Below are 16,487 nucleotides of genomic sequence, written 5' to 3'. Positions count from 1 at the left end.
AAAAACATATGACGTAACTTAGCGAGCGCGGAGTGACGTCATAATGCGAGTGACGTAATAAAGAGATCGCTGGTACCTGTATCTAGAATGAAAGATAATGTTAATAATAATAATAGTTAAACACAAGGCACATTACTATGTTAGTATAATATATGATATAAATATAGTTACTATATATAGTTAGTAGTGGTGCATATAATGGTTAGTAATATAATAGCAATGCAAGTAATCAAATACTTAACTCAAGCCTTGTAGTAGGAACGCACATAATCCCAATCTGCTGGTGCTTCATCAAAACTGCAGCGTGGTGTGACTGGCGCGCGTAGCAAAGGCGGCGTTTTATGCGCGAGGCAATCAACGAAAAGCGGGGGTAATTAACAAAAAACGCCGATGACGTCATATTAACACTTGGTGGCGCTAACAAGCAAGAATATAAAAATCAAATGTGTCAAGGTGGGGTAATATGGGACACGTTTAGATAAAATTGGAATGTAAGGTGTCCCATCTTCCCCCACTCCACTATATGATGTTTTTAGATATTTTTGTCTCTTGGTGAAAAAACGTCAAACTAAGGGGTGGGTAAAAGTGGCTAGCATAAATTTGAGGGGGGTGGGTAAAAGTGGCTAGCATAAATTTGAGGGGGGTGGGTAAAAGTGGCTGGCATAAATTTGAAGGGGTGGGTAAAATTAAACATAGATATCATATAAACAGACCTCTATATTTAAATATTATCCATCTGTAAAGTTACATCTCAAACATAGATCTTACATCTGATGGTTTTGGCTTGAGAATTGCATCGTAAGTGAAGGATACTGCGTTCAAGGCTCAATGCTGCTACTATTGTAGGTGTCTTCAACCCAGTTGTCACTAACGGTCGTGTTTTGCTGCTAATTCCCTTCTCTTCGTTGTCTTACCCAACCTAACCTTCGCTACTGTTTTATGTCGCGTGTAAATCCCAGGTTCCATGGCATGCTACACTGCAAGGACCCCATCACCAAAACCACGAAACATCTGCGATTGATTTTATTCCCAAAGTTGATTAAAACTAAAGTTATGCAAGCAGCGTGGATTGTAAATGGGCACAGAAATGTCAAAAAAATTACAAAAGTTAGTCACGCCCTTATTTGGTCAGGGGATCGGTAAAAAAAACAACAAAATAAATTTTAACTAAATTCACCAAAAATATTTCGTCCCAAAATATTTTGATGACACAATGATTGGCGCTTAGTCATGTTGGTTTCACCAGGGCGACTAAGCAAAAGTCTTTCCACCAATCAAAAGCCCCCGTTTAACTTGGTGCGTTCCTATTGGTCGATTTCTACTTTCTCCGTTCTCATTGGTCGGCAAACTCGATTCCAACTTCGTAGCAAAATCGGTATTGCTCCTGGAGAAAAATATTTTAATAAATTAATTGGCTTAAAATTTAGCATTTATTAAAAACTCTTAATATTCGGTAAATACAAACTGCATAACAACTAAATTTGTTATTGGTTTAAATCCGATTCGCAAGTAATATATGTTAATCTATTTCATATTCAGAATTTCTTAACATACAAGAATTATTTAAATAAATGATGGATGCAACAACAAACAAAATACTCTATTCTATAAGGGTGAGGTCTTCAGTGAGGCACACCTGAGACCTGGGATGTAGGTCTATTACCCCAACACCCAGGGTGCTACCATCTAGACCCCAACAACCAGTTCACCCGATACTAGAGATATTCATGTATAATATAAAACCTCTATGTTGATACAAGATATCTATGTTAATATAAGATATACTTACTAATGTTTCTACGAGTTGCGGCCGAACATTCCTCAATCTTTGCACAATATTAAAAACATCAACTGAATACTCGTTTCTCAGTTGCTCACACATGTTGTAACAAGCTATGAAGCTTCCACTGCGTCCTGCACCAGCTCTGTGGGTGGGTGTGTTAAGGTTGGGTGTAACTTATTTATCCTCGCATGGCGAGGCAACAACAGTCGTTATAACACGGGTGTTCTGTTTCATACACCTCGTGCCCGCTTACAAGTTACCATGTATGTAACTTTGCATAAAATAAAACTCATTTTGAAAAACTTTTTCATAATTTTTTGTCAAAAATTGAAATATTGTCAAACATAGAAACAATATACTTACACGCAGTGCACGAGCGCTCTCCCAGGTTCATGGTTGACCGAACACTCAGACTGCCACTTGCTGATGAGTTGGATGATTCGTAATACTGAGTTACGAGAGTAAGGAACGGGTTGTGGGGCCGGCCAGTTCGTAAGTTGGAATTGTTGGACGAGACGGTAACCATCGCCAGGCTGTGATTTTAAATTCAACGAATTAAAAATGTAGTTAAAACTATTAGGTAATAATAAAAGTGAGGTCAATGGTGTGTTTGTGTATACAGTTTAACAAAATAAAGGATGGCTTGAAACTTATGTGTAATGAGGTTAATGGTGTTTGTATATATCGTTAAACCAACTATATAACATAGTTGAGTGGTGGAGACTTGATGCCATTTATCACAACTGTATTAAAACCACCATTTCTGATTAAACTTAACTTATCCGATAAAAAACACCAAGTAATCTTTCAAACCATCGTCTTCAATTTACATTGATAGTTCGCATCTTACTCAATAAAGAAAAAAAAGTATTTTATAAATTTCACAATCATTGAAATATATAAAATATAAAATTAAAGCACTCACCCTCGCTATATTCTGCAGTTTAAACAACCTCGTAACGACGTCGACCTCGTCATCTTTTGTGAGCAGTTCAACCGTGAAGCTTCCATAGATCGCCGAACCCTGGTCTGGCCAGTATTGTCGGCATGTCTGGGGAGGAGTAGGTTAAAGTAGTTGTGGAGGGGGGTGGGTTAAAGTAGTTGTTGGTATGCGGTGATGGGGTTAAAGTTGATATTTGTTTTTTATTTCAAAAAAAGTCACAAACGTGGTTAAAAAGAGGTTATTATGGAACATTTAGTCTCAGGTAACTTTTTAAATATAACTCATTCAATGCTGACAAACAATATGAGTGTATTTATCAAATGTCGCCCATGTTTATCAGATTTACTTGAAAGCTTAAAAAACGCGACAAACGGTAAATTTGTGTTATGTCATTGGTATGGATTGCAACTAACCTGATCATGTTCTGTGACATCATTCATCATCACAATAGAAGAACAATTATGATCGTAAATTAATCTCCAAATATCGATGACTGTGTTTGGGAGTGGCATCTGTGTCACCAGGAATTCATTCTTCGAGGAGTAACTCTGGGAATAAAATGAAATAGAATTAATTATTAATTTGTTTTTATCAAACATTAGAAAATTTGAGAAGTTTTAAAAAAAATATGATTTTTAGTTTAAAGGATAAAAAAAATAAAATCTACACAAACTTGAATAAATCGAAACGAAATTTAGAAAAATATTGACACAAAACAACAAGTATCGCATACATTCATACCGAAAAGAGTATGACATACGGAAGTTGGGGTGTTGGGTAGATGGGCCAACTCTGGATTAAAACCCAAGTCCTCAACAAAACCTCATCCATATACATCAAACAACAAACTCACAACGACATAAACATTATTGATATAATTATTAATGTTGTGGTAACGGGCCAAATCTGCCGTAAAACTCAGGCTCATAACAAGTCCTCACTCATACCGAATACACATCATAAACCTCACATACTTACATCAACATAAACAGCATTGATGTAATTATTCTCTCGATCGGCGGGGTCAGGTGTTACGAGGTACGCCAGGTGACGATCGGCAGGCAGCACGTCCATGAAACGATTGGCACCGCGGTTCCTGGGGAGTCGCGCCACGGAACATTCGTCCTCAGATAGTTTAGGGGTGATCACGTTAAGTGTCTGGGGGGAGGGTGTTCATTTTTAAGATTTTTTTTTCTTAATTTTTTGAAACATCTTTTCTGGAATATTTTTTAGAATGTTTGAACTTTTTATTCAAATAGTTGATACCACATGCCAGATACATCTACAAAACATAGAAATAACAATCACCTCAAATTCCTCTTGTATCGGAGCAAAATGCGTCTGTGGATCAACGGTGATAAGCTCATCGTAATGTTGCACGAGGTCGCCGGCGGGCACGGAGGTCTCCCCGCACAACAACGCTTCAAGAACAGCTTCATGGATGAAGATGTATTGCTCCTATGGAGGGGGGGTGGGTTCAAAACTCACTCAAGGGAGCAGATATATCATAAATATACATACATCATAACAGAACATAAACTTAAAAAAAATTTAAAATAAATTTATTGAAACAAGAGAGAGTTAAACTTTATGAATGACAGATGTAAGAACGAGTGTCAGTTCCGTCTATGACGTCATACATGCACTTTAACGTTCCAGTAAAAAACAGTTTAGCAGCTCGAGTGTGTGCATGGTAGTATTAACCATAGACAAGCCACACATAAGTAGAAACCTATTTAAGTGTTTTCGTGACACACACACACAGTGGCGCAGTCAGAAAAAAAAATAAGGGGGGGGGGTTTAATCAAAAAATTTTCAAAAATATTTTTTTTTTATTAATTTTTTTTTTTGGGTTTAAAAGGGGGTCGTGACACCCTAAACCCCCCTGGCTGCGCCACTGCACATATATATATATACCCCACGTACCTCGGTCTGCACCATATTAACCCTTCGTGTCCGAACTTCTTTCACTGTATTATGGATATCCACAATATCTTCATCCCGAGCCATGTCCAGCATCATATCAATCACCATGAAACAACCTGTACGTCCTGAACCAGCACTGCAGTGAACCAGTGTGGGGCCTTCGCCTAGGGGGGTTATACATGTTATTTTGCTGCTCGACTTTTTATCTTTTTGTATTTAGAGTTTTAACAAAATCTTGGGTGACATTGTTAAAATGCAGTTACAATTTTAGATTTATGGTAAAATCTGGGGTGACAAGACAGTTAACGGCAATTGCTCCAACCCAGTGGTCACTAATGGATTGTCCAAATTGTCAACAGTCAACTTTACCCATCCTCAGTGTTGGATGGGACAAGAGTGAGTGTTACATAGTGACCAGGCTTGGTCTTTATAAACCACTCACTCTTGTTTCATCTAACACTGAGGATGGTTAAAGTTTCAGTTAATCAACTTTAGTGTCAACTTCAGTGTTAGATGAGAATGAGTGTTGGCCATCTTACCTTGCGGGTCGTATGACTTCACCCTCCTAACAAACGATAGAAGGTTGGTGGGGCGAGATGGGACACCATGGTCAGGCCACGAGGTAAAATGGAATTGTTTCCCTTCACGTACGTCGTACCCGTCCGTCTAAATGGGGGGGGGGGGGGGTTGAATGTTCATATAGTTGGATAATGGAGCGTAGATATTTCTTTGTTTGTTCTTTTAAGCGGCGTTTACACTACAGCGTAGCTCGCCTCGGTGAAAAAAGAACAAACATCAACACCCAGAGTTTAACAACAAACTAAAATAACTTTAAAAAATAAAACAAATTAAAGTTACATTATTTAGACAAACAGGAAAAGGGAAACATAAAATGAGAGAATGCGAAAAAAAGGCATCACCTGTTGCACAACGAACGAGCGAACGACGTAATCGGAAGTTTCTTCCACATTATTCATGGACACTTGTATTGACCCGTACACGCCAGTTTCATCGGGCCAGTATTGATGACATTTCCGCTTGCCGAGTTCCACGAGGTTGGTGACCATCACTATTATATTGCTACGTTCCTGCCAAACCATCAACCAGAAGTCTGCGCTCGTATCGGACGTTGGGGCTTGCGTGGCGATGTACATCCCAGGTTTCTTGTAACCCTGTGGGGGGGGGGGTAAATGTTGTTAAAATGAGGTCACAACGGCTGTTATAACTACTGTCATTGATAAATCGGCAAAATGGTTAGCAAACCAGGTAATGGGTTCAAGACTCGACACTCCCACCATTGTGGGCGTATATGTCCTTGGGCAAGACACTTAACAGCAATTGCTTCAACCCAGTGGTCACTAATGGGTTGTCTAAATTATCAGCCATACAGAAAACAATCACCCACAAAGTTACATACGCAGTAAAGGCAGAAACAAAGTCTATGAAACAGAACACCCGCCACACAAGGACAACCAACTTACATTAACATACGAAGCATTAATATAATCGCTCCCGTATTCTTCCTCGTGACCAGGTAAAGGTTCCAATACAACACGACTATGATCGTAAGCCATTATGTTCCCGTAGCGATTCTTTATCTGTAACGTATATTCGGTAATGTGAGGGTTATTCACTAGATGGTGTATAGACAACTTTGTTGTTGGTTTAACTTTAAACCCCTCCTATGTTTTGTATAGACACCTAAAATCAGGGTAAATCTGTTTTAGGCTTAAAACTTGGCTGCTAAACATAAGTGTCACCCTTGTTTCAAAAGTTGGGGTGATATGTCATCCAGTCACCCTTAACCCCCATTACCCCATAAAATGGAACCCCCATTACCCCACACCAAGTATGCCACCATCTAAACCCCTTACCCTGTTCTGTGGCTTCTCTGCCACGGTCCACGGCGCGGCTGGGCCGTCAACAAAGGTCGAGAATTCCTCCCTGAAGCCGTAGCCACCGGTGGCTTTCATCTGCGACACGTGGACATGGAAATCATCCACACGAACGGCAAATCTTTCGTCACTGGATGGAGCTGGGGGGTAAGACGCGCCATTTTCCGAAGCTTTTTCGATGTAATCTAACATTTAAGAAAGTTAATTTTATTTTTGGTAATTACAACATTTTCTAAGAATAAATTTTAATCATTCTTTGTTTTCCGTACTATATTGGTGAGATCCTTGTTAGAGAGCTTGAGATTTAGCCTTTAACCCAAACCATTGTTAGTTATTTTGTTAATCAGCTCGTTAAATATTTAATTTTAGTTTTAATTAATCAACAACACACACACTGATTGATGCAACATAGAAATAACATAAAATGCGAGCATTCGAACACAAAACGTGAGGAAAACAAAATAATTTTTGTTTCAAATTCGTGTTTTTAAAAATTTAAATTAATATGTGAATATTAATTACTAATTGTCAACTACACTAACCCCTAAACCTCTATTTATAGGCACCAAACGTGGGGTGGCAGGGTGGGCAGGGCAACCCTGGAATTTTTGCACTACATTAATCAGTAAACATTACAACCAATAAGTTAGATTTGTTTCGCAGGATTGTGTGTCTAACTATCCCTGCCTCCCCTGTGTTTATATAAGTTTGGCGCCTACACCCCCCTAACCCGTGTAACACCCAATTAGGGGTAACCTATAAACAACGGTGGGTACATGCGACACACATCAACACAACGCATGCTTCGTCCGCACTCACATAATCCATTGTACGCTGGAACGGAAATCATGTTAAGATTATTTTGTTTAAAAAACAATCAAAATGTTTAAAAATAAAAGAACAAACCAGATAAATCTTTTACATTTTTTTCTTATATTTGTTATTTTAATTAAATCTAAAAACATTTATTTTCCAGTAAAACACCTCAAGTTTAAGGAAAAGAGAAAATTAAAATTTATTTTAAAAAAATATCACGTCGGTTAAATTAACTTAATAATAAAAGTTATGTTTCCTAAAATGTACCATAGAAACATTATAAACCCTCATAGAAACATTATAACAAATCCCCCTACCTTGATGTTCGTAACCAACAACATCCGGCATCAACGCTCTCCGTTCGACGCTTCCTTCACCGTGATTGGTCGGTAAAAGGGTGTGGCCGGGGGTGGATACGTCAGATATCATCATACGAACCTCAAACGGGTTGACCACTTCGTCTTTGTGCAATCTTTTACGACGTCTATGGATTTTAAGTTATTTATAAAATATAAATAAAATATAAACATGAACGTATATCTTGTGTTCATGTTTACATAAAATATAAATATTTTATAAATAATATTTTGTACAGTGTTAACCAATCATCATATTTTCTGACCCTTCTTTTGACGAATGCCATTTTGGATATTTTTGGATTAAGAAGCAAAGGTGAGGTCATTGCTTCTGAATTTTGCGACCACAATCAGTGGGGACCAAACTTTAATTTTAAAATATCACTATGGGAGATAAATGGTTTTACTAACTGCGTTGTGATGAGGTAATGGGCCAACTCTGGCTTCAGGTACCACAGCCTCTTGCTACAAAAGTCACCAATATCATAGAGAATGAGATGGACACATTTTTAAACCCCCAAAAAAATTATTAAAAGTTTATTATATAATATTTTTATACCTTTTAAACTTGATAGCGAGCAGAATGACGACAATAGAAATCACAAGTACGGCCACAACAGCGCCCCCTACTGCTGCGTACAGCATCACTTGTTCTTGTTGCGACGCATCCCTGTCACCGGGTGTCGCTATTGCTGTCGATCCATTGTCTGTTAATAGAAATGTTATATTATTATAAAAACGAAGATAAACAAGTATCAAAAAAATAGAATGTTATAAAACCTCACCTAAAACTCATTTATACTTTTTTCGAATACGAGCGAAGATTAAATTAATTTAAACAACGAAGAGAAAGTTAGCAACAAACCATTTGACATTGATATTAAAATTATTTAAGTTAAAGAGTCAAAAGTTTAACCTTGGATACAGCATATAACAACTCATATTCATTTGTTTTTAACTAAAAAAAAATATAGTAATTAAAAGAGAAAAAGTAGAAAAAATGTTATGGGCCTATGTTATATATTTGCCGTAACGCAATAGAAATCCTATGTTACCTTGTTGAACAGTTTTTGTGTTTTCCATTGTTGGTTGGGTCGGCCGCGTGGTTGGCGTCACAATCTTGTGGTCTAAGAATAAGTATTGTGATGTCATAAGTAACAGGAAGATCAAAAAAATATATTGTGTAAATTTTAATATATGATATTGTTTAACGAGTGAAAACAAACACAAGTATAAACAATGCTACCTTTCAAAGTTGTGTTTTAAAAGTTTACAACCAATGAATAAAACACATACAACATTATATAACAGTTGGTAAACCAAACCTCCCACCTTTCAAAGCCACGAGCACGCAGTTGGCTTTCACTTCCCCTCCCACGTTACTTTCAGCACGAACGTATATCTTGTAATCCTTGTTGGGGTCGAGAGGGGGATTCGTGAACCCGTTCGTGTCGCTGCTTCCACCCACCATAAACTTCATGTCCTGTAACGTGGTTATTGTTAATGCATTGGAAGAACGTGAATAACATTGTGTTATGGAATCATCTAAGTTGGGATAGATTTTGTTTTCATTGTCTCACAGGTTCATGTTTACATTTTTCCAAAAGAATATTTACAGAATCATACGACCAAGATTCTAAAAGATCTTCGTTAACTGTTTAAAACACGACAGGTAATATTGGATATGATGTGATTACGTCATCTCATCTTACCCCACACCCCACAATTCCTTCCAATTATCGGTTGTAATGTTTATTGATTAATCCAGTGCAGAAAATTGCAGGGTTACCTTGCCCACCCTGCCACCCCAGGTTAGGCGCCTATTCCCCAAATTACCCAACCCCTCATATACCTCTAGCACCCCCTTAAATAACCCCCTAACACCCCCCTTAAATAACCCCCTACCCCCACCTGGGTAACTTCACTCGGGGCGAACCGAGCCCCGGCATAAGACGATCGGTTGGTGCGCTGAGCTTCCTCGAACGTGATTGGTTGAGATAAACAAGCATTGGGTTCGTCGCTAACGGCAACCACTGCTTGTCGCTTGTGGCGCCAGAGAGCATCGAGACTACGAGTGTTACGATTACGATTTTTCCTTTTTCGTTTGTTTCCTATGTGATGTAATAAACGGGATTGTTAAATTAATTAGCTAAAAATAAGTTAATATTTTAAGGTACATGTGTATTATACATTTCTGGTAACATTTTAATAAATTAAACATAGACAGTTTTTATGCTTCGATATAAAAATGTTAATTTAATTCCAAAATTTTTTCAGGGTTTTGAGGAATAATAAATATTAAAAAAACAACTAAACCTTTTCCCGAATTCTTCTTGTTTCTAACACTTGATGGGGCTGCAGGTTTCGAGGGTGTCTGATGAGAAATATAGAAATAATATAAACATTTATCTTTTCGAATACGATATTGGTGTTTATATTTATTAAAACAACGAATTAAAGGGAATTGGTAGAAAAACGACTATCGTTAAAACAAGTTACTGATGACATTATTGAATAATTATGGTTTTAAACTAAAAGACAAATCACCCGTTGGTTTTAGACAAAAACAGGAGGAGGCAGACAGGCAGTAATACTACAAACCTATAGAAATATTATTACCTTCGGTTTTGGAGTTACGTCCTCAATTATGATGTAATAGTTGGTGATGGGAGCTCCGTTAGCATCAGCGGGCTTTAATGTGATTTCTATTGTAGTTGGGGTGATTGTTTTGTTCGAAGAATCGAACGGGTTCGGGTACCGGGGCATCGTGGGGGCTGGAATAGAAATAATATAAATATAACGTTCAACATTGAAATATAATAAATGATTAAAAAAGAAATAACACAAATTATACTTCTGCATAAAAATAAATAAAAAAGTCGTTCAAAAAAAATTGGGTGCTTGTATTATCAAAAAGATTTATCTCTTCGGATACGATAGCAAAGATCAGATTAATTAAACCAACGAAGAGAAAAGAATTAGCAGCAAAAAAAATGGTTAAAAACTTGCTACCGGGAAAAACTACGTGAGGAAAAGTTTCAAATAAAACCAGGGTTGTTATACTTGTTGGGATAAAGAAGGCAAATATTTAGTGTTTAATAAATTCTTAACGCATTAATATAATAATTAATATTTAAAACAATTTATCACTTGATTTATAACGTTTCTTTAATTACGCGAAGACTTTGTAACGAATGTCGTTAAACATTGATATTATGACATCATAGTCAGGCTACATCGATTGTATTATGATGTCATAAGTTAAATATTAACCACGAGTTGGGCGACACGGCAGTTTGGAGTCGGACATTTTTTTTTGTGAAAAATCTCATTTTTTGAAATTTGTTAAACGTAACATAAGTTTGGAGACGGACACAATCTAAGTCTGATTTAATAAATGACATTTGTCACATTTAGTGAATAACACAAGATGGGACTTCTGTTCCAAACGGTGGGGTGACATAACACACCAAGCAACCAATGGTATAACACCAAGTCATATTGCATGAAATTTAACAAATATTAATTTGTATAAGTTTGTCAATGTAATGAACTATTTATCATGTATTTAATTAGATAATTGTTGATTGTAAATAAACCAATGCATTTATGATGTCATAATTATATTTGTCATATTGTTTATTTCACAACAATGCACTTGTTTGTTTTATTACTGTGGTTGCCCAAAGCCAAGTATTTAAAATTGATTAAAAACCAAAGATATTTTGCTTTTTTTCTATCATGCTCAGTGAACCATGAAGTGCGTTAACTCAAGCGTAGAAATAAAAACAAACACGAGAATTACTCAACGGAAACCATTCCCTCGTGTGGTAAGCATGTCTGTGCCATAAACATCTTATAAAGGTGTTTATTATTGGGGAGTGTATAGGGGGTACCGGGTTCAAGGCTTGGGGCAGATTGAAGAAAGTTAAAAAATATTAGTTTATATTAATATTGTTTAACTAAATATTATTATTTTTTTACATTATTTGCACCAGAATTAATCTATTCTATATGGGTTAGGTAAAAAAACATATTTTCCAAACAGTAAAAAAATAAATTGTATCAAAGCCTGCTCCCAACCTGATGCCTCAGGGACCGCACACACCAGGTAACTATTCATTTAAATACTTTGGTCAAGTATTAATTCATGGCTGTCAACCAAATATGTTTTAATTTACAGTTCCAACTTTAATTAAAGCCAGCCATGAACAAACTACCACACAGGTGTTAAGTGCTGTGGTTCGGTGTTTAAATAACTCACAAGCAATATATGTTCACTAATGTATCATGTTTGATTAAACATAGTTGTAAAAATCAACTTTGCAAGAAGAAAGTGAATGAAAGTCTAGAAATTAATTCTTTTGTTTCCAATTTGAGCTTTCCAACCACAAGTCATGCTAACACACATAACCCAACAAAACCTTAAACAGCCACCATTTACACCACATGTGGTAACTTGTAAGCTTGTTACATCTATTCATACCTATACCATAAACCCTGTTTGTTGGGGTAATTGGCCAAACCTAAACCCCAATCCCCCTACAAGGACCTAACACATACAGAATACACTACAATAAATCATATACATTATGCTACAACCACCCACCCATCCATCTACCAATATATATTTATACACCCGTATAAAACACACCACCCCACCCACCTGAAATATCGGTCGAAGCGATAATCTCGGTCCCGTTGCTCACTCCCGCCTTCGTGTGGGCTCTAATAGAAATAGCAAACCGTGTCCCCGGGTGTAACCCCGTTAGCACGAGTCCCCGTTTATCCCCACCTTCCTGGATTAACCCATTATCGTTCTGCGCTTGAAACGTTGGGTCAAAAGATCGGGTTCCACGGTAGGATACCTTGGTGGTGGTTGATAAACATTCAATGAAAATGAAATTTATAATTTTATAAATATTATTAAAACTATTTCTGAAAAATTTAAATAAATTAAACAAAATTTTATTTTTTACAAAAAAATTTTGAAAAATTTAACAAAAATAATTTTTTTTGAAAAAACAGTTTTAATTTTTGGGAAAACAAAAAATTTGTTTTACTTTTTTGTGTGTTAGGGAAATGGGCCAACTATGGCCCTAATTAAAGGATCCATAATTGGTATTATCATAGAAATCTTATACAACGTACCTCGTATCCGATAATCTCTCCATTAGGTGGCGTAGGTTCCGCCCACTTGAGGGCAATAGAAGTCTCGTTGATGAAAGTTGTAACAAAGGATTGTGGGGGGACCTCGCTCGGGGCTGGCATAGATATATTATATCAATAATAGAAATAGTATAAAACATTTATTATTGTGTAGTTTTAAAACTAAAATTTTAGTTTAAAATTTAATAAAAAAAATTGAATGTTAAGTTTATTAAAGAATTTGTGACCATAAAAATAATATATTATTTATAGAAATCTTTTAGTAAACATAGAAATCATATATTACCTCCTTCCCCTGTTCTCATGATATAATCTCCAGTGTCAATCGAGCCACCGGAGGTCACTAGAGATACTTTGATGGCATATCGAGTGAATGTTCGTAAATCGAGGATTGACGCGGACGGGGTTTGCTGTGGAGGGGGGGGGGGTTACTTAGGTGGGGTTTGTAATTAAGATATATATTACATTTAGGTCAATGTTGCTGTGTTATGATGTTCAATAACCACGGGTGTAACTTTGTAGGTGATTAATACTTTGTATTACTGGGTTGGGACATAATGGTCTTGCCCAATGACACATACGCCCATAACGGTAGCGGCATCGGGCCCTGAACCCGGTCTCCTTTGATAATTTTAACAATCAACCGAAACTAACCTGAACTTCCAGTTGTAGATACTCATTAGCCCCCTCTTGTGGCTCGTTTTCATCATAGATCCGATATTTGACGACAAATTGATAGAAATGACATTGAACTATGCTAAAGTCGGGGACCTGGGGTTTGGGGGGGGGGGTGAGATTTAAAAGGGAACAAAAACTTTATAAAAATTGATTGCAAAGGTTTAAAAAAAAAAACTGAAATTTTAAATAAACACAGGTTTAGGACATATTCTATTTTATACAGTGAGGCAGAACAAAAAAACAATAGAAAACTAAAAAAATAAGTCCTAAACGCATTCTTTTCTATATCCACTAAGCTTAGCTATTGCAATGCAAGCCATGGGTATTGGGATTTAAAAACGGGCCGGATTATTTTATTATTTCATAAAAACAAACATAAAACAAGCAGACTAAAAAAACTTAAAAAAACAACAATGCAAGCGACTTACATTCCAAGTGACTTGTATCTCATTCGACCCCACTGGTGTTGGGATAACGTTTTGTAACGCTTGTAATGGAACCCCACATTTGGTCTTTCTGCGCAGGGTGGGACCAGGGGGCCCGGCACCCCCGACCCCAGGGCGCACGAGTGTCACGGACACCTCATACTCGGTGTCGGGCTGTAGGTGCCACAGTTGGTAATCTTCGTTGGTTATATGGTGGACATCTGGGGGGTGTTTGGTTAAACATGGGGTTTGAAATTTATTCAAATATATATTTACTTTAATCCCCAATAAACTGTTTCTGATAGGATACAAAGTAAAAATCGTTGTAATGAAATGTTATAAAAAATTATTTATTTTTAATTTAAAACAATTTTTAAAATATTATTCAATAAACTTTATAAAAACAATATTTATAACAAAAAATATTTTTGTGAAAAAAAATAATATTTGTGCGAAAATTAAATAAATTGTTTATTTTTATTGAATTCTAAAATAGACAAAGGGTTGTCAAGGTTGAACGAGCAGAGTAAGACGAGCGTAACGGTTGAATGAACATGACTGCTTGACCGGTCAAGCATAAAGACTGATTATTATGATGTAACAAAGGGGGCTTCTCACAGCCACTTGTGACATCACAACTGTGTTTGTTAAGTAAATAATGGGGACAGTGAGATGATAATGTAGCTTTAGCAAATTGCAGCAATACAATGCATGCTACTGGTTTAAATGAATGAAATATCCATTTGGTTTCAATGATAAATAAGCAATGCTAGCAGTGAAGGGCTGTTTACTTTAATATCTTTAATTTAAACTAATCAGTAATATAAACAATTTAAATTCATTCGTCCGGTTATAAAACTTATATGGTTTTTTTTAAATGTTTACTGCCCATGATTTCACACAAAAATGTTTTTTAATCCTAATGTCCCATTATTTAGTGAAGTTATGTATATTCTTCACACTCTGGCCAGTTGTATTGTTATGGACACAAAATGGCAGCCAAATAACCACCTATAAAAAAAACAAACCCCAATTATACACACACTGTCAAACAAGCAAAGCCATTCATTAAAACCACAACACCCATGTTTTACAACATAGATATCATATAACTCACCTATATGGTTAACTTGGAAAATAGAACAATATAAATAACAATTTATTAAAAATAAAGTTTACATAGGTAATATTTGCATCATATAAAATTAAGGGTTGTGCATATTAATATGTATTATATATATATGTAACAAAGTGTCTACAAATAAAATACACCATGACGCTAGAAATCCCTTATGTGTTCATGCTCGCTGTCGAGCTACCATAATTACATTATAACAAGGTAAAGCCCCTTATTACGGAACACACACCATTATCGTATTCACATTATCCCAAATAGTACAGTTTTACCAATCTGCAGCAAATAACATATAACAATTATTTTGAAGCTCCATGACTAGTCTAATTATTTTAATTATGAATATCTGTAACGTTGGCGATATTAAGCAGAACTTTTTCGCTTGTATGAGAACACTGTGGCTGTGCTTTTTCCTCACCCACCAACAACCCAGTAACCCACCTACGGACTATACCATAACACAGTTTGTACAATAGCCCAACATTACCCCATATTAACCCCTTACCCCCACAAAACAACACACACACCCCTTACCTGCCCACAACCCATCCACTGGCCTATACTTCAATATAGTTTGCACGATAGGTCCATCTCCGGTGAATTCATCGATATTTAGTTGGATCATAAAACTCGTCGAACCGGGTTCCGACACCATCGGCCCTCTAGTGGGTCGGGGGGGTTCTGTAGATATCATATTAATGTAACATAGATATCATAATATCGTAACATAGATATCATATTATTGTAACATAGATTACATATTATCGTAACATAGATATCATATTATCGTTACATAGATATCATATTATTGTAACATAGATATCACATTATCGTTACATAGATATCATATTTATTATTATCGTAACATAGATATCATACAAAATAGTGGAAATCACTCAAGCAAATTATCTTAAAACTTGCAAAATATATTGGATATTTAAGTAAATTATTATAACAGGGATTGTTACATCATAAAGTTAATAAAAATATAAAACTTTTTTGTCTCTTGATTACGGTAGCGAAGATTTCAAAATATTTGAAACAAAAAGACAAAATATAGCGACACAACATCAGTTGTTAAAGTTATTGGTTCCTTAAAGGAGTTTAAAACATGAATGTTACATCACAACCATCAAGTATTATGATGTCATAAACGTGGTTTGTTTGCATTCCACTGTTTGCTTAACAAGAGCAAACATAGATATCTCATAAAGGAAGTTTATGATGTCATAATACACACTGTGACTCATACATTGAAAATCAATTCTACAATATTAGTAATAAATGCACCTCATGCTCACTGCCAAGTTGCTCTAGTTATTATAGTTTTAAACATTTTAGCATCTTAGTTCATCTGGCTT

At 36.1% G+C, this 16,487-nt stretch overlaps 1 protein-coding gene across 2 annotated transcripts in view; it reads right to left on the bottom strand.

Moving 5' to 3' along the window:
- Window positions 1-1,005: 1,005 nt before the first annotated feature.
- LOC100178816 (receptor-type tyrosine-protein phosphatase kappa) overlaps window positions 1,006-16,487 on the bottom strand; it is a 23,103-nt gene continuing 7,621 nt past the window's right edge. The window contains exons 7-32 of one of the 2 annotated variants that reach the window (XM_002125679.5): window positions 15,661-15,807; window positions 13,995-14,212; window positions 13,543-13,659; window positions 13,175-13,298; window positions 12,871-12,983; window positions 12,386-12,587; window positions 10,339-10,493; window positions 10,036-10,093; window positions 9,631-9,830; window positions 9,052-9,202; window positions 8,775-8,846; window positions 8,279-8,426; window positions 7,681-7,847; window positions 7,367-7,381; window positions 6,527-6,732; window positions 6,134-6,250; window positions 5,573-5,824; window positions 5,192-5,318; window positions 4,653-4,816; window positions 4,035-4,184; window positions 3,705-3,884; window positions 3,140-3,274; window positions 2,709-2,834; window positions 2,147-2,316; window positions 1,790-1,925; window positions 1,006-1,384 (exon numbers count right to left, since the gene is read on the bottom strand). In XM_002125679.5, the coding sequence (XP_002125715.3) occupies window positions 1,334-1,384; window positions 1,790-1,925; window positions 2,147-2,316; window positions 2,709-2,834; window positions 3,140-3,274; window positions 3,705-3,884; window positions 4,035-4,184; window positions 4,653-4,816; window positions 5,192-5,318; window positions 5,573-5,824; window positions 6,134-6,250; window positions 6,527-6,732; window positions 7,367-7,381; window positions 7,681-7,847; window positions 8,279-8,426; window positions 8,775-8,846; window positions 9,052-9,202; window positions 9,631-9,830; window positions 10,036-10,093; window positions 10,339-10,493; window positions 12,386-12,587; window positions 12,871-12,983; window positions 13,175-13,298; window positions 13,543-13,659; window positions 13,995-14,212; window positions 15,661-15,807 (3,701 nt within the window). In that variant the 3' untranslated portion in view covers window positions 1,006-1,333. The remainder of the gene's footprint in view (window positions 1,385-1,789; window positions 1,926-2,146; window positions 2,317-2,708; window positions 2,835-3,139; window positions 3,275-3,704; window positions 3,885-4,034; window positions 4,185-4,652; window positions 4,817-5,191; window positions 5,319-5,572; window positions 5,825-6,133; window positions 6,251-6,526; window positions 6,733-7,366; window positions 7,382-7,680; window positions 7,848-8,278; window positions 8,427-8,774; window positions 8,847-9,051; window positions 9,203-9,630; window positions 9,831-10,035; window positions 10,094-10,338; window positions 10,494-12,385; window positions 12,588-12,870; window positions 12,984-13,174; window positions 13,299-13,542; window positions 13,660-13,994; window positions 14,213-15,660; window positions 15,808-16,487) is intronic. The other variant, XM_018815971.2, reaches the window with a different exon arrangement.

The sequence above is a fragment of the Ciona intestinalis genome, unplaced genomic scaffold, assembly GCF_000224145.3.
Source record: "Ciona intestinalis unplaced genomic scaffold, KH HT000122.2, whole genome shotgun sequence".
Lineage (NCBI taxonomy): Eukaryota > Metazoa > Chordata > Ascidiacea > Phlebobranchia > Cionidae > Ciona > Ciona intestinalis.
Note: the sequence above shows the minus strand (reverse complement) of the source record. Positions and strands in the feature narration are given on the sequence as shown.